This window comes from Paramisgurnus dabryanus, chromosome 14, assembly GCF_030506205.2.
Source record: "Paramisgurnus dabryanus chromosome 14, PD_genome_1.1, whole genome shotgun sequence".
Classification (NCBI taxonomy): domain Eukaryota; kingdom Metazoa; phylum Chordata; class Actinopteri; order Cypriniformes; family Cobitidae; genus Paramisgurnus; species Paramisgurnus dabryanus.
This window is the reverse complement of record NC_133350.1, coordinates 9,886,258-9,911,431: the sequence shown is the minus strand read 5'-3', so window position 1 is coordinate 9,911,431 and position 25,174 is coordinate 9,886,258. Positions and strand designations below refer to the sequence as shown.

Genomic DNA, 25,174 nt, shown 5'->3' with positions numbered 1-25,174 from the left:
TGTAGAATTAGATGTTCATTTTTTGAAAGGCCTGTTTAAATCATTTTAAGGAAATAATTCATGTAAGAGCTTTAACAAGTGCAAGTTTCACATTTCTGCTCTTAAAGGGATGAGTCAAAAAGATTTTCTGTGATAATTGACTTGATGACACAAGTGCATATAGTTACTACATGTAAAGGTCACGTATGACATGGTGTATGAGTGGTCTTGTTACCTTACATGATGAAACTTCTATAATTAATATATGAAGAGTTTGGTTCCAAAACGCAATAAATCCATTTTGACAAATTTTGGTAAAAACGTGATTTCTATACGAAGATGAAAAACACTATTTTCTGTTACAAACTTTCACATAGCATCTTTAGGTTATAAAAACATAAACAATTCAAATCCATAACTTGATTTTCAAAGATTTATTATAAAAACGAATTATTTTTTCCACAAAATGCAATAAATCCAACCAAGTTTTTTTTTTTCAAAATTCTATAAATCTATTCAATCAGTGTATAAAAGTGCATTTATTTTTGCCATTTTATATTCATTTAGTTGAACAGTTGTACACACTGATTAAAAAAATAAACATTAATAGCATTAATCAAAACACTTATTTTGTCATATTAGGAACACTGTCATTGCTGTGCGGTTATACTTGACGTCGTCACTTTTTTCACAGCGATCAGCTGTGATTCTCGTTGACTTTGAGTAAAATGTTGGAATTTTTTTCATAAGATGCCCTGGGGTCAATGTGTTAACACGAGAGAAGCTAGATGCTGTCGGGAGAACAAGCGATCGTCTCCCGAGTGCCTCTCGCATAAATTATTAGATGTTGATGGCTTACGTTTCTTTCCCGTCACAAAAAATCACAGGTTTATCGAATCTGATTAGCATCGTGCTCAAAAATAACCAAAGAGTTTCGATATTTTTTCTATTTAAAACTTGACTCTTCTGTAATTACATTGTGTACTAAAATGCAATATTCTAGGCAGATATGGCTAGGAACTATACTTTCGTACTGGCATAATAATCAAGGACTTTGCTACCATACTATGAGGCGTAATGATATTACGAAGTTCCTGAAAGTAGTCCCTGCTATTGAAAATTACCAAGGGGACTACTTTCAGGCGCTGCGTAATATCATTGCTGCAACCATGGTACGACAGCAAATTCCTTGATTATTATGCCAGAAGTAGAGTATAATTCCTAGTCATACTGGCCTAAAAAAATCGCAACTTTTAATTTTCTGTCGGTCTTAGTACACAATGTAAGCACAAAAGAGAGTCAAGTTTTAAATAGGAAAAATATAGATGCTAATGTTCTAATTAGATTCAATGGATTATGCTAAGCTATGCTAAAAGTGGTACTGCCAGACCTGGAGATCAGCTGAATTAATTCCAAAATTGTAAAAATCAAATATTTAACTCCAAGCAAAGTGCCCCTTTAATATTTGAAGGAATAGTTTACCCAAAAAATTTTAATTCTGGCACGTTCTTCTAAACACATGACTTTCTTCAAGGATAACACTAAAGTATAAAGTTTGCATATTTTGCACTCTGTTCTTTGTATCATATTCAGTTATGAAACTGGCAAGAAGAACCAATGATATTTTAAACGTCATTGATGTCAAACCTGTTTTTAATTTTCGAGCTACAGCAGATGGAAAAATTATCATATTCTTATTTTCTTGCACTTGTTTTTGCAGACTGCCAAGCTGTGGTTTTCATCCAATGCACGGAAAGAACATTTTAAAGCATTCTTTACATTTTTTTTTTGTGTTCCTCAGACGAAAGTCTTACTAGTTTGGGTTAATTTTGATACATTATAACATTAACATTAAATCTTTAACCTGCTAAAATGTGTATCAGTTAAGAGCAGATAGATGCTGATTCTGAGCTCCTCCTCATCAGCAGGTTGGTGACGTATTTTTTTCTCCCTATGTTTTTACTGTAAAGTGACTCCCTACTTGTTTCTTAGCTGGATTCTCAAAACATAACCACACTTCTAACCAGATCACATGTGCCATAAACCTCAGCTCTCCTTCACTGCACATGTATAGACAGACCATCTCTGGTCCTCACATAACACCTCTCTGTTTCGGTCTCTCTTTCTCTGTAATTCTCTATATTATATAACAGAAGGTCTCTCCCATCAGTGTAACAGGACTGTGTTTAAGTGGCTTGGCTGCAGTGTGATCATGCGTGTGTGATGTAACAGGGATGGGGGGTATTATGGCTTTAGGTTGATGCTGTGGCATCGCGCTACTGAATGAGGAAGGTTATGTAATGGCGATGCATTCACTACAGGAGAGAAAGGGAATGTATGCGCGTGCACGTACTCCAGGGAGCGCATGCGGTTATGCACGTGTCCTTCACTGACCTGTGCCAGACGATCACGGTTATACATCGTCTCTCTCTCTCTCTCTCTCTCTCTCTCTCTCTCTCTCTCACCGTCTCTCTCTCTCTGCCTTATGCCTTGGTACAGTAAAATCTGCAGAATTGTACAGATGGACATAAACATGGGAAAATGTATTAAACAGAACTGAGTGCTACAGTTTTGATGTTGGCTGCATGCATATTCAGATGAACATATGCATATTCTTCTGTATCTCTACAGTGGTGGATTTAAATCTTTGTGTAGTGTCTTCAGGTTTTTTTTTTATATTTCTGTACTGCACTTTGCTCACTGTTTTTATCTGTAAACTGTAATCCGTAACTCTTTATACCAAGAAAGTGACAAGATGAAAACCACTATTTTCTATTTCAAAATTTCAAATAGGATCTTTAGGTTAAAAATTCAAATCCATAATTACATTTTCAAAGATTTATTATAAAAACAGATAATTTTTTCTTCAAAATGCTATAAATCTATTGAATCAATATATAAATGTGCATTAATCTTTGCCATGTTATATTCATTTAGTTGACTAGTGGTATACACTGATTAAAAAAAAAAAACATTAATGGCATTAATCAAAACACTTTCTTTGTCATATTAAGAACACTGTCATTGCTGCGCGGTTATACTTGACGTCGTCGCTTAACATTTTTCACAGCGATCAGCTGTGATTCTTGTTGACTTTGAGTAAAATTATGGAAAGTTTTTCATAAGATGCCCTCGGGTCAATGTGTTAACATGACAGAAGCTTCATGCTGTCGTGTCACACAAGCAACAGCCGGCATTTTTCCTTCGCCTGAGTGCCTCTTACGTAAATTATTAGATTTTGATGGCTTACGTTTCTTTCCCGCCACAGAGAAGCACCTCAGGTTTATCAATGCTATCAAAATAAAAAAAATTTGTATGTTTGTTTTTTGGAAACTAGCATTCTGTGTGTATTCAACGCGCTGCCTTTATTGTTTACAATGCATGGAATGGTGCACTGTGATTGGTTAAATGGATTTATTGCATTTTGCAGAGAAGGAGGACAGGCGTTTGTCGTGGTTTGGAAAAAAATTGAGAAAAGATGACAAAATAACACGGCGGATTTTGCATTTTGCATAAAATGAAGAACTTTTTAATACTGACCTGATACAATATTGATTTTGGTGGTAACTATTTTTTTAATGCCGTTTATCATGTTTTGGAACCAAACTCTTCATTTCCAAAGTGGTTTTTTATTTATTATTATATATTTATATTATTATTAAATACAAATAAAAAATCTGTGTTTAAAACTATCCCCGATTCACAATGGTTAGCCTATAATAATGATTTATAATTTGCTTGGTCGGTACAGATTTTATGGGAAATATAACTTGAACTTTCTAAACCGATTGTGTGATTACGTCTCAACTGTAAATGGAGAAGAAAAGAAACCGAAGAAAAAACAGAGGTGGCGATAGAGAGGCAAAAGTTACAGATTGCGCCTTTAAATGTGCTTATGAATAGAATTAACTTGAATCTTTTTGATATCAAGGCACCTTATTCTACACAAAATTTTTTAAAGCACCTACAATTATAAAAATATTCCAGAGTTTGGCATTACTAGAAAGATGTACACCAAACACTAAGAAATATCCAGATTGTTATCCTTATTTCAGATTCTTAAAGGCTTTTAAGTCATCTTGAGGCCCCTTTGGATGTTTGTTGAGGTCCCCAAGTGGGCTCTGGTCCCCTGGGGCCGGTTGCACCAGCTGGAAGTAAAAAAGTTGGGTGTAAGCCCTATGTCGGGCTTAGCTGTTGCACCATCTGAAACTACGACCAGTCGCAGCTACGGCCAGCGTAGATTGTGCGCATCCCCATTTATGCCTTTAACTGCAGTGATATTGAAATGCCATTCGCGTTCACTATGGTTATAAACGTAGATTTACTGCCACCAGCGAATAGATGACAAATGAGAGCTTTCCCTCCTCACGTTTACCAGTGCGATAATTGTGTGATAATTTGCAGATTAATTCTAACAGCTCTGGAATGGATTAAAACAAAATTAATGAAAGCTTTTAATAAGTTTAATACTTTGTCTTTGTAAATATTTATGAATTTTATGATATAATTTATTGGTGCAGTCTCTCACTCTGCATGCATGAAAGCACACTGCTTGCGTATCCTGCGCATTAGATGTGCAAATATCTCGTCACATTTAATAATGTAGATTTTTGCCATAAAAAAGTAAAGTCTTTACCCTCACCCACTAAACATAAGATTTAGTCTCAGACGTGCGCTACGCCTAGATGATGCAACGGGGGTAAATTCTACATCGGACGCAAAGTGCATTTTACGCCCAGACTAGTCTTACGACCGGGTTTACGCCCAGCTGGTGCAATCGGCCCTTTTTAAGAAACACTGTGCAAAAGCCAGAAACATACCCTACTCAAATCCAGTAATACACATTTAATCCATACAGTATGTATGTTCTTGCATTACGTTGGCTATAACAAACCTCAGTACTTTACATGTTAGTTCGTTTTATATGTGTGTATGGGTGTGTTTTGTTTTTCATGTACCCAGTTGTAAACATGACTAACTTAATAACTAACTAACTTTAGATCCACCATAAGAGTTTATACTAGTGCCAAAGCTGAAATGCTAAAAAGGCAATGAATATTTTCTCTCTCTCTCTCTCTCTCTCTCTCTCTCTCTCTCTCTCTCTCTCTCTCTCTCTCTCTCTCCCCCTCCTCCCCTCCCCATGTGAAAGTTACCACTGCCTTTAGATTCAGTCAGTTCCTGTTGGTTTTGTTAGTTTAGATCTCTTGTCCTCATGTGTCCTGAGTTGTGCGTTAGCAGCACTAACGCCGCCCCTCCTCTGCACTTCCTCAGCCGCCCATCAGGGGGAGCTGTGGCTGCGTCAGTCTCCATGTCCCAGTTTCTCTGCCTGCGTGCAGCATGATTCCTGGACTCCCGCCAGCTCTCAACCCGAGGTTACATAAGACCTGCCCTTTTTTTTCCATTTTTTTTTCCTGGAATTCAGGCTCTTTACTGATGTGTGACCTTCTGCAGTAATTGCCAATAAAAGTGAGACGCTGCTGTTTACCAAGAGACGCTGGCGGTGGCACAGACACACACGCCGGGTGAAGGGGGGCACTAGGGGTAGGTGGGCGTGCGACATTTAAAGTCCTTATCCTAAACTTCTCTCTTTGAGAAAGCCGCCGTTCAGTTTCCCCCTCATTTTCTGAGAAATGCATAAATGAGGTCACCGTGCCAGATGTCTTTTAATCAAACCATTCGATCTTTAGGCCATAGGTCCTAAATGGGCGCACATGCAGGGTCATATCATTGTAACCCGTCATGTTGTAAAGGTAAACAGAAGTGTGCATGCTTTTGTATTACTGTCTATGATTACGAACGTTATTTGCATGCACCGCAAGGACTGTAGCTGTGACATGATTGAATTTGTCACCTAACAGACTTGTGCCACTCAAACTTGAAAAAAAACAGAATTTTAAGAGCCAAGACGAAGGATCGAAAAAGCTGTTAGCTTTTCAAAAGAGTTAATCAAATTCACCAGATGGATAGATGCGCTGTATCGATCGCTGCGGGGAAATTCACAAGAAAGTGTTTTTATAGCATGTGATGAAAGTGCATTTATGGTGGCTAGAGAGGGACATTTTAAATTCACACCTTATCGGTGCAACAGCATTATTTTCCAGCTGAAAAATTATAGTTGCAGTAAGGGAGATTCCTATCTGGTTGCAGTATTACTCACACAAACATGTCGTGCGTCACGGTTGTTGCTAATTTAGAACCCCCCCCCTTTCCCTTTGTATCTGCTACTCTTGAATGGTTCCAGACGACATGCTCAAAATGTCCTCTTTTTCTTCAGTTTTGCATTCGTTCAGTGCAAACTATTTGTCGTAAGACCCACTGTTTGTATTTGTTATACGAACGATTGTTTGTTTTTCATGTTTTTCCGATGCCGCAGTCTTCGTCAAACTCATCCCTTTTGTTGTGTCTGACGTGTAGAACAACAAACTTTCTGCATGTTGCTCTTGACGCCTGCTTTTCCCGTTTCGTATGCTCCTGCATGACCTAACTTGATTCAACACGCCTTTTTATGTCCTCACCTACTAATGCACAATTAAAATAGTATTTTGTTGAGATTTTACCACTAATTGTGGACATACAATACTTGTTCAGAGAAACACACTCAGATTCCCACACGGAGCGTCATGGCAAGACCAAACACGTCGCACATACCTATTTGAAAATTTGCAACATTAAACTAATCTCCATCCACGCCCGACTCTGTATTGGAAACATTTAACTGAGTAATGTTTACTGCCAAGTCACAGCTTGCATGCTTTTCTAACTGGGATGTTTAGTGCCTTTCTAGTCAGTTAAAAATATATTCACGTAGTTTTATTGAGATTATGACACGAAGGCCATTCAGCTATTCCAATGCATGATTAAAAAAACCCTTGCTGTGGTCATTATAGATAAATGGGCACCTTTGGAAATTGCAGTGCCCACGAACTGTAAACGGTATCCTTCTGGGTCATTTTTACATGCTTATCTCTTCATACGTGGTTTTCAAGGGTGTTAACAAGTGCTATTAATTCCAGAAGCTAATCTGCATTAACTAACACAACTTTTTATTTCCATTAGCTCGCACCCCCACCAGAGCCAGAGGTCCCGGCAGAGGTGTGTCCAACACATATTTTCGCACCTTTTGCGTCTCACACGCCGCGGTGCGGAAATATGGGTTGTTAATGACAGTAGTTGGTCGTTTTGTACCATGTCTATGCCTCGTCCCGTTGCATTAGCCACTTTCTCTCTTTTCGTCTGAGTCATCCCTACCCATGCAAATGGGTAAACCAAGCCCCATGCACAAATACATTGATTCTCGCACGCAGATTTTTCCTTCTGTCCAATTCGGAAGCATGTCAGTAGATTGACCTTTTGTTTCTCCATTTTGCTCATAAAGTTTTTTGGCCATGAGCGCATGTATCTGTATATGTTACATACTCAGAGGAAGAGGGAAGAGTTCAAGTGTTTTTCCATGGCTGATGGGGGCATGAGCTGCAGTGTGTTAATAGTACACAGGCTCCATTATGTAATAATTTTTTTCATTCTCCTCCGTTGTCTCGCTGCATTTCTGGTTTTTGGCGCCCTTTGTGGTGCCTTTTGTAATTAACATGGTTTCATTCCAGCTAATGCTACAGTTAAAGGGATAGTTCACCCAAAAATGAAAATTCTGTTGTTCTAATCCTGTATGAATTTCTTTTTTCCGATGAACACAAAAGAAGATATTTTGAGAAATGATTGTAAACACACAGCAGATAGTGACCATTGACTTCCATAGTAGGAAAAAATATTTTGCAAGTATTGTGATAAATGATGAAGAAAATATTTTGATAAATGATGGTAACCACACAGTTGACGGTACCCATTAAATTCCATCATATTTTTTATTCCTACTATGGAAGTCAATGGTCACTATCTGCTGTGTGCTTACCATCATTTCTCAAAATATCTTCTTTTGTGTTCATCAGAAAAATAGAAATTCATACAGGTTTAGACAACATGAGGTTGAGTAAATGATGACACAATTTTCATTTTAAAGTCAACTATCCCTTTAAAGCAATGCTACAGACAAACAAATGGACTATTGACCTATTGGTTAGCGGAGGTTAATGCATATTTATTCTGACAAATGATCATTTTTCTTGATTTATTATTGAATTGTTTTCAAGAATAGAGGTAACACTTTACAACAAGGTTGTATTTATTAACATTAGTTAATGCATTAGCTTACATGAACTAACAATATCTATACAGCATTTAGTCATCTTAATTCATGTTCATTTAAAAGATCTCTAAATGATACCAAACGAGACATAGGGGTCATATCTAGCGAAATGATACTCATTTTTTACAAGAAGAATAAAAAATATGCACTTTTAAACCCACAATTACTTTTTTCACAATTTTTTGTCTTGCACTATCAGTGTGAGGCGCAAGAGCCACCTTAAGTATTTGCGCAAGCACGTCGAAAGGTAACGCATCACATATGCGAAACACACATTTGTGCACCATTTTAAGCAATAAACTGACATGAAGACATTAATTAGTCATTCTCCACACTTGTAAATGTGTTTAAATACTGCAAATACTTGGATACGTCATGCATGACCTTTCGATGACCTTCTCACGGTTAGTGCAAGATGAGAAGTATAAAAGTGCATATTTTTTATTTCGTTTTGCTACATTAGACCCTTATGGCAAGTTTGGGATCATTTAGAGCGGCCATTCCCAAACTGTGTTCCGCGGACCACTAGTGGTCCGTGAGGTTACTGCAGGTGGTCCGTGTAAAGGCAAAATAAAATATAAAAGAATATATTTTATTAAGAAAAATATATTTTTTTAAGAATATGTTGTACTGATGTGATGACCAGTTATAGTTTTAGTGCTAGTAAGCCTAGAAGTGCAGATAAATTCAGGACTTTGTGTAGACATATATTTTATTATGAGGTGGTCCGCAAAAATTCTTGATTACAAATAGTGGTCCACACACACAAAAAGTTTGAAAACCCCTAATTTAGAGCCCTTTGAAGCTGCGTTGAAACTGCAATTTAAACGGTAAACTGTTGAGATCTAATAAAGTCTATTAAATTGAGAAAAATTTAATGTTTTTCTAAAAAAAAAAAAAATTTCTTCTCCACTGAATTAAGAAAGACATCAACATTTTGGATGACATGGGGGTGAGTAAATTATTGGGATTTTTTTTATGAAAGTGGAGTAATCCTTTAAAATTTGTTAAAGGAAAACATGCCCATTTTTCAATATTTTACTATGTTTTTCCCTCAACTTAGACAAATTAATAAATTCGACCTCGGTGCACGGGCGCAGTAACATTATCTGAGAACTCCACCTATAGTTTGCGTGAGAGGGGGAGTAATGATGTTACTGCGCCTCAGGTCAAAGTGCTGCAAACTAAGTGCTCTTCGGCTATACAATATAGTTCTCATTTTTAATCCGCTAAGAAAATCTCCACATTTTATTTTGTGCCACCATACTTACTCGTGTAACTACTCATGTAACAGTCTTTAAATAGGGAAAACATGGAAGTGTTTGGTGGCTTCTAAATACATCCCTGTTTGGATCCTAATGAATGAATGGGGCTAGGCTAAATGCTAATACATTCACGACGTGCTGTACAAAGATTTAGTGCACGCATTGAAAAAAAGATTGGTATGTATTAATTCGTCTAAGTTGAAGGAAAAACAAGTAATATATTAAAAAACAGTGGTGTTATCCTTTAATGTACAATGAACCTGAACACTATGTTAGCCAATGCATTTATTAATGTTAACAAATGCAACCTTTTCATAAAGGGTTACCAACATAAAAAAAAAACTTTCAAAAAAAAGAAATGAAGGAACAAAAATAGGGTGAAATTAATTTTTTTATGTTTCTTTAAAAGGTCAGCACATTTAAAATAAAATAACAACAAAACATTTCAAATGTATTATTTATGTTTCTTTTATATCATCCTTTCACAGTTTATTGTTATAATTAAACCAATGCTTCCTTTTGCAACCCCCCCAACATACACACCATGCCTCTCCTTTAACTGCATGATGTAATCAGTCCCACTTTTCTTGTGCATGTCCAAATACTGACTAATGTTCACATCCTTGACCCGTTTCTTTTTTATGCCTCTCATTTTTCTTCCCTCCCCTTTCTGTTTGTGCTTTTCTAACTCATGTCACTCAGGAGCTCGATCCAAACCAGCCCCAGAAGCTACTGGAGGATCAGAGAAGGGTAGGTGAAGATACGGGTCACCCAGAGATAGTGCCACCCGTCAGAGCACTCGCCTGTCACACCCCTGCTGCATGCCTTCTCATGAGTTAAAGTATCATTGAACCTGGGAATTTGTGGTCTTTAGATCTAACAATGGTGATGGATCCGTGTCTGAGTTTATTGTTACATGTTTGTCGTGTTCACCGACCTGGTTTAGGGGGTTTTGGGTGAGTTGGGTTGGTTATGTGTATAAGCACTGAATTAGGATTAGTCTTTATTGATTTGTTGTCTTGTGTCTGAGGCATTGGGTGTTTTGAGGATGTGTAAGGGAAAGGATCTATGTTTTATCAGATATCTGACCTCTTTCCGACAGAACAGGAGGAGGGATCGGTCCTAAATGACCTGTTGAGTTGCATCCAACAAGAGAAAGTGATATAACCAATTGAATAACCTAACCTTAAGCCTGTATATGCCCAAAATAATGCCTTTTATTCAGTACTACATACCCACATTTATGTAATGCTATAGTTGTGTTTAAACACATTACGCTCTTTAAAGGTGTATAAAGTATGAGAATTTGAGGTAATTATTCAGAAAAAATGCTAAATGGGCATATTGTAATGCTTTAATAAGATTTTATATTGCATTATATACATACAGGCTTAAAGTAAATTAAAATCCAGTAACACTTTACAATAAGGTTGTATTTGTCAACATAAACTAGCAATGAACAATAGATTAATTTTAATTCATGTTAGTTTCAGCATTTACTAAAACATTTTTAAATTAAAAATTAACATTATTTAATGCACAATGAACTAACATAAACAACTGTATTGGCATTAACATTAATAAAGATTACTAAATGCTGAAAAACTACTGCTTATTGTTGGTTAATGTTAGCTAATGCATTAAAATACAACCTTATTGTAAAGTTCTACCTACATTATTTTAGATTCACACCTGTCCGAATTTTTTTTTTTACTCATTAATGAATGTTGTGACGGCACATTGAGATGTTTGGTAATAACATGTCATCATTTTCCTCCCATGCCCCGCCTCATACCCTGTTGTTAGGGTGAAGCTCTGAGGCAAGTCTTGGTGAACCGTTACTATGGCAACGTCAAGCAGGGAAGCAGGCGAGACAGTTTGACCAATTTCAGCAATGGGCCGCTCACCCCCGGTGGACAGACCAAGGTTCCTACAGGTTTGTCTGTGTTACTCACAAGAACGATTCACGCTACTGAAGCGATTTCATCCCTTGTCCACTTTCCTCTCAGTTACGTGTTACGTGTCTCCTATAGTCAGAGCCATCACTGTTGCCAGGCGACAGGAACGGGGCACCCACACTTCCTGTGTGAAAAGCCTCCAGACGCACCTGCTCGAGAGGGAAAGTCTAGAGAGTGTTAATGTCACATTGGCCATGTTTACATGAACTGTATTATGCTACTGTAGCTCAGGGTTACGTGAGCTGTACAAAAGGTTGTGGGTTTGATTCCAAGGGAACACAAAATGTATAGCTTGAATGCACAATAAGTCTGCAAGATGCATAAATGAAAATTATGTAAACAACTTATTTAGAATATTCACAGTTCATTATTATATGAGGATGGCAAACAACTGTGAAAGGTCAAACTATTGAATTTTTTTGAATACAGACACAAATATTAAAAAGAAATTAACATAATAGTAATTATTAATTGCGCTTTTGTGTGCTGGGGCCAAAAGTACAAATAATTTGATTAAATTAATATGCAGAATTTCTTAAAGAAAACCCCCACTTTTTTCAATATTTTACTATGTTTTTACCGCAACTTAGACGAGTCAATACATACCTATTTTTTTTCAATACGTGCAATTAATCTTTGTACAGTGCGTCGTGAATGTGTTAGCATTTAGCCTAGCCCCATTCATTCCTTAGGATCCAAACAGGGATGAATTTAGAAGCCACCAAACACTTGTTTTTCCTATTTAAAGACTATTACATGAGTAGTTACACGAGTAAGTATGGTGGCACAAAATAAAACGTTGCAATTTTTTAAGCAGATTAAAAATGAGAACTATATTGTATGGCGAAAGAGCACTTAGTTTGCAGCACTTCGACCTCGGCGCGCAATAACTCAGTAACTCATTTTTTTATCAGTTTAAAAAATCGCTACGTTTTGTTTTGTGCCACCTCGTGTAACTACTCATGTAACAGTCTTTAAATAGGGAAAACATGGAAGTGTTTGGTGGCTTCTAAATTCATCCCTGTTTGGATCCTAAGGAATGAATTGGGCTAGGCTAAATGCTAACACATTCCCAATGTGCTGTACAAAGAATAAGTGTACGCATTGATAAAAGATAGGTATGTATTAATTCATCTAAGTCGAGGTAAGAACATAGTAAAATATTTAAAAACGGTGGTGTTTTCCTTTAATATATAAATTTAAATAAATGACAAAGCAAACATCTCCATTATTTTTTTTTAAGTGAATGAGGTGTATGTATATGTTTATTACATATACATTATATACAGGCATATTGTAATAGCTGTAAAGCACGTAAACATTTTTAAGCTTTTGCCTTACATGCATGCAAACTTGGTCATTGATACACCCCTACCAATGGGTTTCCTAATGACATTCTTGTGTACTTCTTAAAGGAATAGTTCACCTTAAAATGAAATTTCTATCATCCTTTACTCATCCTCATGTTGTTCTAAACCTGTATGAATTTCTTTTTTCTGATGAACACAAAAGAAGATATTTTGAGAAATGATGGTAAGCACATAGCAGATAGTGACCATAGACTTCCATAGTAGGAATAAAAAAATATGATGGAATTTAATGGGTACCATCAACTGTGTGCTTACCATCATTTATCAAAAATATTTTCTTCATCATTTACCACAATACTTCCAAAACATGTTTTTCCTACTATGGAAGTGAATGGTCACTATCTGCTGTCTGTTTACCATCATTTCTCAAAATATCTTATTTGTGTTCATCAGAAATAAGAAATTCATACAGGTTTAGAACAACATGAGGATGAGTAAATGATGACAGAATTTTCATTTTAAGGTGAACTATCCCTTTAACAAAGTAATTATAAAGTCTGCCATTTTGTCCTCTTTCTTCTCCCAGGAGTTGGTGGGGGATCAGGGGGCAGTCGAGGTGAGATGAGCCTGGCCGAGGTACAGTGTCACCTGGATAGGGAGGGCGCATCTGACCTTGTTATCGACCTTATTATGAACGCCACAAGTGACCGAATCTTCCAGGAAAGCATCCTGCTGGCCATCGCTCTTCTGGAGGGAGGAAATCCCGTCATACAGGTGATAATTCTACTCAATTTTTTATATTACATTAAAACATTCATGTAAGTGCACGTATACATGCTTATACATAGTCTGTTTTATGCACTGTGAGAATTGTGGTCAGCTGATCCAGTTCTAAAGAAACAGTAATAAACTAACATGACCCAATGAACTTAATCATATCGCAAGCCACTATCCGGATTGCGTTGTTTTGATGTAAGTTTGAGTTGCATATCTTATCTGTGTTGGTAAGCTGCATCTTTTCCTGTGAGACATAGACTATCATCCAATGGTGCAAAACAGGAATAGGGAAAAATATTGCATTGATAAAAGCACACCAGAAGATAGGTCAGATCACTGAGGAGTAAATGTAAACGTGAATGGACATTATCTATACATTTATGTAGTTCCTGCACCCTCTTTGTGCATGGTAAGTATGCATACTTTGTACTGAAGGTATAGTAAGAAAACATTGGAAGTGTGCTCATCTGCTAGAAACAGTTGAGTTCAGAGCCGGGCCACACGTCACCGCCCTCGCCCAGCCATGGTTCGCCGGCTTTGCGAGGGTTGTTATGGCAACCTTGCAAATCAGCAGCCGCGATGCGAGGCTGCATGTGGACTGGGAGGGTGATGCTGGAGTCAGTTTATGTCATTGTACAGCCCTTAAATTTATCAGCCTGGCAGGCCTGGTGTTTGTGCTCACGCATGTGTTTTGTGTGGGTGCTTTAGTAAATAGGCCCGTTGCATAATCAGCTCTGTTATTTGCATAGTCTTTCCACTTGATGATACTTAGGCTTCCCAACAGGCACACGGATAGGCTCACATGACTGGATTACATAAGCCAAGCCCATAGTGAATAATGCAGAAAAGCTTAACTGGGTCACTATGGGTTTTTGAAATGTGGTGAGATGCACAGACAAAGAGATAAAGTGCCTGTAAAGACATAAAATAGCCCGCAATCAAAGAAAAACTGGATTTCTTTGCTTATCCAATTACTGCAACGTGTCAATTCCACAAAATCTGTCCAGTACATAAAGTTTGGGTCATTTACAGTTCACAGTCTTAAAAGTTTTTAAGCAAACTCTGAACCATTAAGATGTTTGGTATTGTGACATGAGTTTGATTTAAACAAACTTTAAAACCATAAAAATGTGTCTTGAACTTTTTTTCTTACTTTTCTAAATCATTTATTTTGTGGTAAAATACAAACATGTTCTTGACAGGTTTCACTCTTTAAACACCGATATCGTGTGACGAGCCCGTCAGAGTCATTGGCATCGACCTCAGTACATTGGGTTACATTGGTTAAACATTGAGCAGCGCTGCAGGGGTTTTGTGGATAACCTGCATGACACATTTGCAGCCGGTTTGCAGAGTCATTTGTGTGCCTTTTGAAGGATGTGAAGAAACCACATAAAAGAAAGAGAGAAAGAGGGGTAATCTGCTCTTTTAAAGAGTGTGCGCATGAGGTGACGTTCTCTACTGTTAATGGGGGAATTACTTGGTTTACTCATTGTGAGACATTTTGCAAGCAATAAGAAGCCTTGTCACTTTGTTGTCAAATATCATTTAGATCACGGTGGTATACATATTGCCTGCTATTTGATTTATGCTCATTTAAATACAAGTAGTGCTTCATTGCAGTGACAATAATGTAACAAGCAGTATGATTTCTTATGTTTTGCTTCTGGGTTAAAGGGCAGTGCAGAGTGACTGAAGTCATGAGACCATCTACAATTATGTCAGGTAGTTGTGCATGAAAGGTGCAAGCATAGTCTTAAAGGCCCTGAACCATAGGGTCTCTCATGATGAGAAACTGCAATACAGCAGAACAATATTTTTGCAGACAATGATAGGAGAAGCTGTGTGATTGGATGATGTTAGTGAGTGGTCTGAGAAGCTGTGTCATTGGATGATTGGTAGTGAGTGATCTGAGAAGCTGTTTGATTGGATGATTGGTAGTGAGTGATCTTAGAAGCTGTGTGATTGGATGAAGGTAGTGAGTGATATGAGAAGCTGTGTGATTGGATGAAGGTAGTGTGTGATATGAGAAGCCCTCTGATTGGATAATTGTACAGTGAGGGATATAAGAAGCTCTGTGATTGGATAATGGTTCAGTGAGTGATATGAGAAGCTGTGTGATTGGATGAAGGTAGTGAGTGACATGAGAAGCCCTCTGATTGGATAATTGTACAATGAGGGATATAAGAAGCTCTGTGATTGGATAATGATACAGTGAGTGATATGAGAAGCTGTGTGATTGGATGAAGGTAGTGAGTGACATGAGAAGCCCTCTGATTGGATAATTGTACAATGAGGGATATAAGAAGCTCTGTGATTGGATAATGATACAGTGAGTGATATGAGAAGCTGTGTGATTGGATGAAGGTAGTGAGGGATATAAGAAGATCTGTGATTGGATAATGGTACAGGGAGTGATATGAGAAGCTGTGTGACTGGATGAAGGTAGTGAGTGATATGAGAAGCCCTCTGATTGGATAATTGTACAATGAGGGATATAAGAAGCTCTGTGATTGGATAATGATACAGTGAGTGATATGAGAAGCTGTGTGATTGGATGAAGGTAGTGAGGGATATAAGAAGATCTGTGATTGGATAATGGTACAGGGAGTGATATGAGAAGCTGTGTGACTGGATGAAGGTAGTGAGTGATATGAGAAGCCCTCTGATTGGATAATTGTACAGTGAGGGATATAAGAAGCTCTGTGATTGGATAATGGTTCATTGAGTGATATGAGAAGCTGTGTGACTGGATGAAGGTAGTGAGTGATATGAGAAGCCCTCTGATTGGATAATTGTACAGTGAGGGATATAAGAAGCTCTGTGATTGGATAATGGTTCATTGAGTGATATGAGAAGCTGTGTGATTGGATGAAGGTAGTGAGTGAAATGAGAAGCCCTCTGATTGGATAATTGTACAGTGAGGGATATAAGAAGCTCTGTGATTGGATAATGGTACAGTGAGTGATATGAGAAGCTCTGTGATTTGGATAATGGTGCAGTGAGTGATATGAGAAGCTCTGTGATTGGATAATGGTACAGTAAGTGATATGAGAAGCAATGTTATTGGATGAAGGTACAGTGATTGATTTGAGAAACTCTGTGATTGGATGAAGGTAACGAGTGATCTTGTGTTATAAAGTGAGCCTTCTAGTTAAATTTGTTTATGTTATCTACGTAGGATATATAAACCATGACAATGCAGGCAGTTAAAGTTTTAGTAATACTCATTGAAGTTGCTCAGGCTCACACATGGCTGACTACTGATGTGAGATTGCTTTAGAGCTTGATTGAAAGATGTTCAGAAGGTTGTCGTTGGTGGCAAAGATTAATTGTTGGCTATTACATGGAGAACCAGAATGTTCTACGTGTAAGGCATACATGGAGTGGAAATTGTTTGTTTTTCTTCTTCTCATTACAGGAACACAAATGGCCTTTGTAACAGGAGTAGATGTTGTGCCGAACAAATCTGAAACATATCAGAGGATGAATCACATTACTTCTACTTGCATAATATGTGGCCCGCTGGCCTGATTCACAAACAGAGAGGCATTTGTTTGAGAGCCAATCTCCCTCCAAAGTTTGTTTGTTTGTTTATAGAGATATTCTAGGGAGGTTGTCAGGAAAACAGAGGTCGTCACCAAGGAAAGAAAAGTGTTTGGAAGATGGGGACTGTCATGGACATCATAATAAATAGACAGGGAGATTACCCAGAAGGATGCAGTGGGCAGTGTGTAGTATCTTAGGGGAAGTATGTTTGTAAGCACAATGAGAAGTGGGACAGAGCCATTCAAGTCTTGCCCTCCGCAACTTCCAACTTTGTTAGCTATAAATGTGCCAGCAGTTGCCCATGGCTTTACCACATGCTAAATATGTGGACCCACAACAATATAGCAAGAACAAGGGACTTTCTGAAACAAGGGAACATTGTGCACGGCTGACGTGTGGCTTCTTTTGCCATGTAGTAGCACAAAATTCAGTCTTGGTCTCGTCTTGGAATAGACCGCTTTTTTACTCCGTCTCGTCTCGGTCTCAGACAAAGAGGACTCTGAATTTTATTTCAAGACCACAACTGATGGCACATCACAAATTTATTTTGTATCATTAATTTTATGTAGTTAATTCAGGTTTGGCATATGATGTTGGCATTTTTTAAGCATTGTTTAAGTTTCTCCCAATGACAATATTTCTAATTTTATTACGAAAAAAACCTGCATTGTGTTAAGTGGATGGCAAGCCATGGAAAGCCAGTTCAGAATAAATGGTTAAGTTGATTTCAGCTCTTTAGTGTTTGTTCACTTTTATTTGCTTATAGACAAAGATAAATTCCCACATATTTGCAGTGCCTTTGATTATTTGATTAACTTCTCTGATGACACACACACACACACACAAACACACACACACATACACACACAGACAAGAAGTGCCTAATCATATGCATATTCCACATTTTATCATACTGTAAGTGTTTTAATGCAGTGACTTGCACTGGTCTTGGTCTTGACTTGGTCTCGACCCTTTAAAGTCTTGGTCTTGTCTCGGTCTCGGCCTGTCTTGGTCTTGGCCAAGCACCAATAGTCTATTTCAGTGCAAGACAGCCAAATAATAAATGAAAGGATTTCAAGCAGCATATTAGCATATTTTACAGGTTCATCACAAAATAAATCCAATACATTTTACCATTGAGAATGAGACCGCAGAAACTACCGTCGTTAATTGAGGGGAACTCCTAGAATGAAACAGGAAAGCAAAAAAGAGGTCAAAAGTCCGTCATCAAACAGACTCTTATCTTAGTCTGACGTCTTGTCTAAGTAGGGATATACAAAAATAAAAAGTATTTTTTTGCATAACATATGAGTTTGTGCTGTATATAATTATTCTGTATATATAAATGCACACACATTCAGGTATGTATTTAAGAAACATTTATATATGTATATATATATTTATTTATATTTGTATATATTCTATATTATATATAAATAAAACATATATATGTATGTGTGTGTGTTTAAATATACATAATATTTACACACAGCACAAACTTATATATTGTGCAAAAAACCTTTTATTTTGTATGAGATTAAGCTAGATTAAAGGGATAGTTCGGCCAAAAATGATATTAAACCCATGATTTACTCACCCCCAAGCTGTCCATCGTTTTTCAGACAAACACATTTTCGGATATTTTAGAAAATGTTTTAGATCTTTCAGTTGATTAAATGTAATGTTACGGGGTCCACCCATAGTCCACGACCTTGAAGTCCAAAAAAAGTGCGTCCATCCTTCACAAATTAAATCCCAACGGCTCCAGGATGATAAACAAAGGTCTTCTGAGGGTAATCCGCGCGTTGTTGTTGTAGAAATATCCATATTTTAAACTTTATTAACGAAAATAAATGCCTTCCGGTAGCGCCGCCATCTTAGTCGCGTCCGCATTCAGGATGAGAGCTTACGCAGCCTACGGAGGCTACTCTGCTGCTGCTCTGTGCCCCCGCCCTCCGAATTTGTCATACGTCACTAAGAAAAGTGCGTACACTACGCTAATACTCTCTCCTGAATACAGAGGAGTCTAAGATGGCGGCGCTACCGGAAGGTAAATTATGGGTATAATATCGTTTTTGGCCAAACTATCCCTTTAATCTATGCCCAGCCCTTATATATATATATATATATATATATATATATATATATATATATATATATATATATATATATATATATATATATATATATATATATATATATATATACGATACAAGAAATGGCTTGATACCCTGAATAATCAATAAAGGCCTTTGGTTCATAATTTATTTTCTTAAAATACAAATATTTTAAAAACATCCACCCTTCTGCTTTTTCACAAACCGCACACTAACCATACACACACAAAAAGAAATTGTAAGATCTTTGTTCAGATCTTGGCTTTTCCAAAACCACACAACAGTCTGGAAGTCACAGGTTGAATAATGAGGTCACACAATACACGTTTCAGTTTCACACACTTCAAGCGTATGGAGATAATTAAGGATTGTGAGCCATTAACATCCTGTTTATCCCGAAGTGTGAATTCACAATTGGCATTCAGCTCAAATACATGGGCAGCTGTTTCTTCAGCTATTTACTGTACTGTGAAACCTGAAGGCCAGACAGAATAAAGCAGACGGGATTTTATCTGCGATGAGTAATGCTCAAGAAGGGAGGGAAATAAAGCATAGAGAGAAAATACATAACGAAACCGGAGTTCTGGATGACCCGTGACGGAAGCTGTCGCCCACTCTCGGTGCAGCGAGTGGGCAGCTAGCCTGAGACACAATCTCCCGCTCTGTCTCTGACGTCATTGGACGCATTCCTCTGTGACAGAAGGGTATAAAATACTCGTATCGTACCTTCTGGAGGATCGTTTAGATGCACAAACTGCATGTAAAAATAGACTGTCATTAATAATCAGCTCGTGTTTTGATGCAGCCTGATCGTGTGGTTACTTCACCGATTAAATATTGCATTTCATTAGGTAAATAAGAGATCATGTTTAGTCAGGCTGTCATATTACATATTATGTGAAAGTAAAGAAAGTGTGTAATGATGCGAATGACTTAGGAAATCAGTTTTAAATAACCAATTTGTTTGACTAGAATGTAGTGGTCGACCACAATCAAGTAACTTTTATAAATGGCACCATCTATAAATTACTTGATTTTGTTCGATCACTACATCGTCTTTTAAAATTAAAAGTGGTGGGCTAATTTGAATTTGACAGATGTACCCATCCACATATTATTTTCAGCTTGCACACACAGTCGCGTGCATGTACGCACGTAAAGCCTTGGCGATGTCCTAAGTACGGCAAAAATAGAAATTTGTGTCAGAGCACCTGGGAAAACCCCCCCTCCTCTCTCTTCAGTCCCCAACCAGTAACTCATTCCACAACCATCGATTGGACATCAGGTTGTGGTCCAAAGGTCACGGCTTTTGTTTGGCCCTTATTATCGGCTCGAGTTCTTACAGGTTGTCATCATCCGGCCATCATCTGTATTGTGGCTCAATTTTAAGCTTTGCTATGATAAAAATTCCTCCTGTCGACACCCAGTTATAAATGGAGTTCGATATAGGGGAGTATGTAGACGAATAAAAATACACACCTCTTTTGCACTCATATGCTGAATGTCAGCATCCTAAAACTTTGGCACTCACTGTAGTGATGTCTTATGTAATTTTTGGAAAAATGAACTCCGCTGGATGCCGCTGCTACGCCTCAGAGAGGTTTCAGGTCACGCCCTGCACCTGTCGATCGCTTCACATGCGTTAAACATTAGCTTGTGACCTACATAACTTTGCCCGAAACAGACACCCATCGTGTAGAGAGTCAGGTTCTTGTAGAATTTACAAGCACACATGAGCCATAAATATCGACACTCACTTTGTCACGTTCGGGATCGTTTACGGAGATGCCTGTGCACTTGAATGGACTGCGTGTTTAGCCGTGCGCATAGTCCTGTCCTTCCCCCTAGTTCTCCTGGTTACCGTAAACAGGCCCAAAACACACGCATGCACGTAATGAAGCGCAACAGGTGTGAAGGCCATTACTCATCATGCATGCGAGCGTGGCGTATATTTGCGTCTAAAGCTTTATTTACATCTGCTAGCAAACCCTCTCCAATCCTAGCTGGTTCTCTAAGGCTGTTTTTATCACCAAGCATTCTCATATTTTCTCTTGAGGTAGAGTGCACCTTATATTTGGACGTGCTGAATTTCAGACTCGGCTGTTGTGGAAAAGCTGCTGTTGAAGTGTGAAGGACGCGGCACGTAACCGCCCACCCCCCGTCTCCGTGCATCCCCGGGCGGTGCAGCGCGAGCCGTTTCCTTGGTTACGCAGTCGGGTGGGCGCAACTACGATCCTTCTGATTGAGAACCGCAAGCTTATAAATAGAACTTACATAACATCCTGTTGTTGATGCCAAGAGCTCACATAGAGGATAAGGGAATGGTGGGGTAGTTGCTAGTTGACCTTTTCTTTGTACGTTAAGGCAGCTGTTAGGGGACTGCCCACGTTCACTGCACATGCAAAGCCTACCTCCTGTTGGGTTTTAATAGCTTGTCACCTTGTTGGACAGCTGACACAAGGGTAACCCACCTGTGACGGCTGATGGTGTAGGACAGGCTTTAGACGGTGGCTCGGATATAGGATTAGATAGAATAAATGCAGTGATGTCGGCGAGCAAATTAATTTGAAATCTTCTCTATATGGTGGTCATAAATATTAATTAGGTCAAGATGACTTTGCTAGGCAAACTTCCTAATTAATATTAATGAGGCAAGCTTTCAGCTTGATATAGTTTTTATAAATTGAAGTCTTGCATTTAATGTCTATTGCATGTTTCGGCACTGAGCTACATTATCAAAGTTTTTAAAGAGCACCAATTAGCTGAATCACGATTTTACATTTCCTTTGGTGTGTAAGTGTGTATTAGTACATGTTAATGATATGCAAAAGATACAAACCCCAGATTAAACGATGACGCAAGTTATCGTCTCCAACGTAAATCTCTTTTCTTGGACTACAACAAACACACGGATTGTAGGCAACAGTTTACTTACTGGAAATGGTGATGTAGAGAAGATCGACATTATCATAATTCCTCCCGCTTCTGACTCACAACCTGTAAGTTAACTCCTGTTAGCAACTGAATCTTTCAAACATGGTAAGGAGCGTCACATTTACGGCTGACGTATTCAGACCAATCACAACGTACAGATTAGCTACAAAATCAGTGCATTTCAGGAAGATAGCAAAATCTGGGGATACAAAAATGTACGGTATGTGGAAAATAAATCACGAGAACACAATGTATTCTACCAAATTCACAAAATAACGTTGTTTTTAGCAATGAAATAATTGTCAAAAAATGGTCCCTAGCTCATTAGGGCAGTACCCTTTTAAAAAGTACACCATTGCACGTAAGGAGGAGTTCCTATTTGTACTTCAGAGGTGTAGATTTATACCTAAAGGGTACATATTAGCACCAAATGTATACATATGTAAACCTAAATGGCACATATTAGGACCTTTGTAACGCATACTGTCCCTGTTTATGTGATAAAGAGTAAATGCGAATAATGCTGAATAAATTCTGATGTAGCGAACATTAAACCCACGTGACTGATCGTCTAGCTGTTTCCGATTACGTTGTCTTTACGTTTTATGAGGCTCGTTGTCGTAATGCCCTTGAACCTGCATCAAAAAGTCGCATTTCTTCTTCTGTGCAAAGCATTCATTTTGGCAATTATAAGCTGCACTGCTAGTAAATGTACCGTTGGTTACTAATACCACCGTTATTCGCTCTAATGCTGCGTTCAGACTAGCCGCAGTAGAGGTGTCAAGTGCGAGTGATTTCAATGATTTCGAAGACGCGTTGACGCGCGTCTGGAGGTCTTGCGACACGAATAAGGCGTCTAGCGTGACGCGGTAGATGCGATTCTGCCTCATTCGTAAGTATTGAGCGTTGCAACAGCAAACCCGTGAGTTGAAAAATTTGAACTTTGGTGGAAAATGCGCAGCGTTAACCAATGAGGAGCATGCTTTAGTTATTGATTACAGGAAGAGAGCGGAGTTTGCAGAAGCCCCTCCCATGATGCAAATTTCCACGTGAATGTCTCGATGACTAGAATTTCGCACGCGGCTTTCACGCGTGAAAGAAGTGAGTAAACTCAAACTGTTCAAGTGGCAAACTAGGTCTTGTAGACGCGAAATTGACGCCTAAAAAGCGGCTGGTGTGAACCCACGGAAACAACTTGATGGAAATGCACCTCTTTCGCATTTGTTTGTTTTTCTTTTTTGTGACTTTTGAAAAGTGTAGCTTCACGTTTGGATGGAAACCCCACTATTTTTGCAGAAATATCTTGCGAGATGTATAATATTCCATCATGTAGGCAAGGTCAACAGTGATTACAATGTGTTTGGTTTTGTTTTAGGGCTATAGTTAGTCGTTTACATTTTTGCTTTGTTTTTGCCAGACGTGATTTACAGGCCATGTGCTTTTTGTCCTTAAAGTCACTAGCTCGTAATTCAACCGCTTGTTCATTACTCACATGAAATATGCAGTCTCATGCACGCTTAGGTCATGCAGCACGTAAAGGCCACGGAGAGGTCGTGCATGTTCCTCGCTTTTGTGACCTGTAAACTCTTATATCAGTTCCAGCTGTTCCAACAAGGTCCACGTTACAGTGCAGTAAAAATGAGAAAATAGCATTTCGCTGTTTTTCTGGATGTGCGTCATATGGAGGTCAGGTGTTGACATGTTTACTAAAGCGATGCATTTGATGTGGCCGTGTTGTTTATAAGCACAGTCATGAGACCCATTTGAATGCTGTAATGCTATAAACTCTCCTTCTCATCTCCGAGGCCTTACGTAACCTGTTGATTCGCTTCACATTTTAATCTCTCCAAGCGATCGGCCCCGTTTCAACGCTGCCTTCAATTAGGTTGAGTGAGAAACATTTAACAAAGAGGTCATTCACAGAAAGAGATTAAAGTTTCCTTAGGCAGTAAACCTAATGCACCGATTGTTTATTAAATGCAGCGCATTAATTGAATCTCATTTCGTGAGCATGCTCTCCTGTGGGTGTGTTGCTTTTCATCCGGTGATGTCTAAAAGAGGTCTGAGCTCACTGTTAACCTGGAAAGAAGGCTGGTTATGTAACCAGCTTTCAAAACTGCCCCAGAATCCCGCTGATAACTCGCACCTCCCTCCTCATGTCGCGAGCTCGCTCCGTGCCTGTTTGGCTGGAGAAAAGTGGGGCAGGATTTTCCTCTCCGATCTCTCTCTTCTTGCGAGCGTGAGGTCTCTCTTTCTTTCTTTCTTTCTCTCTCCCACTCCATCACTCAGCTGATTAATGACTTATGTAAGGAAAATGAGCGAAAGTAGGACAGGATTTACCAGAGAAAAAAACGACAGCCACAGCAAGCTGCCTTATGCTTACAAAGACCTGAAGCTTTTGCCGCTGTTCTAAAACATGATTGCATTCGGAAAGATCTACTTTAAAAAGAAACATTTTCCATGTTGCATTGAACTGTTTTCTTTGGAATAGGTTTGCGTGCGCACGAGATGCCGTGTGCTTGTTTGTATAATGTAAATGTGTGGTGGGTGCCAGCATTGTAGCTCGTGGGACATTGTGAAGGCAGATGGTGTTAAATCAGGTGAGCTGAGGGAGGCACTCCAGGTTATTTCCGTAATAATTGCACTCTATGTGTGTGTGTGTGTATGTGTGTATGTGTGTACACGCCGGGCTACTCTGAGAGGGTTATGTAACCGTAGCGGTGCGAGTCTGGCTGACAGTAAACAGGGAGGGTGGGAGGGAGGGAGGGAGGGACGTGAGAACTCTGCTTTGAAGCATGGCTGCACTGCTGGGTTAGCTTTTAACTCTTTACATACTGACACATGAAATCGACTCGGCTCATTAAAGAGGTCATATCATGTGGAATTGAATTTTCCTTGTGGTTGGAGTAGAAGAAACGTTCATTGTGCTATGAAACTGGTTTACCCTGTTAACTACCTATGGAGGAAAGATTTTAAAGCAGTATGCAACCTGTCTGTGAATTTCAGACTAATGTTTCATTATCTAATCATAAGATTAGATTAAATCATAAAATAAGCCATAAAAATGTTTTTACTATAAATTTCA

General features: G+C 38.5%; 1 protein-coding gene across 4 annotated transcripts in view; it reads left to right on the top strand.

The window, feature by feature from the left end:
- Window positions 1-25,174, top strand: part of itpr1b (inositol 1,4,5-trisphosphate receptor, type 1b) — a 145,646-nt gene that overhangs the window by 79,258 nt on the left and 41,214 nt on the right. For 2 of the 4 annotated variants that reach the window (XM_065240969.2, XM_065240968.2), the window contains exons 41-44: window positions 7,036-7,071; window positions 10,147-10,194; window positions 11,251-11,380; window positions 13,299-13,486. In XM_065240969.2, coding sequence (XP_065097041.1) covers window positions 7,036-7,071; window positions 10,147-10,194; window positions 11,251-11,380; window positions 13,299-13,486 — 402 coding nt within the window. The remainder of the gene's footprint in view (window positions 1-7,035; window positions 7,072-10,146; window positions 10,195-11,250; window positions 11,381-13,298; window positions 13,487-25,174) is intronic. The other 2 variants (XM_065240970.2, XM_065240971.2) reach the window with 2 other exon arrangements.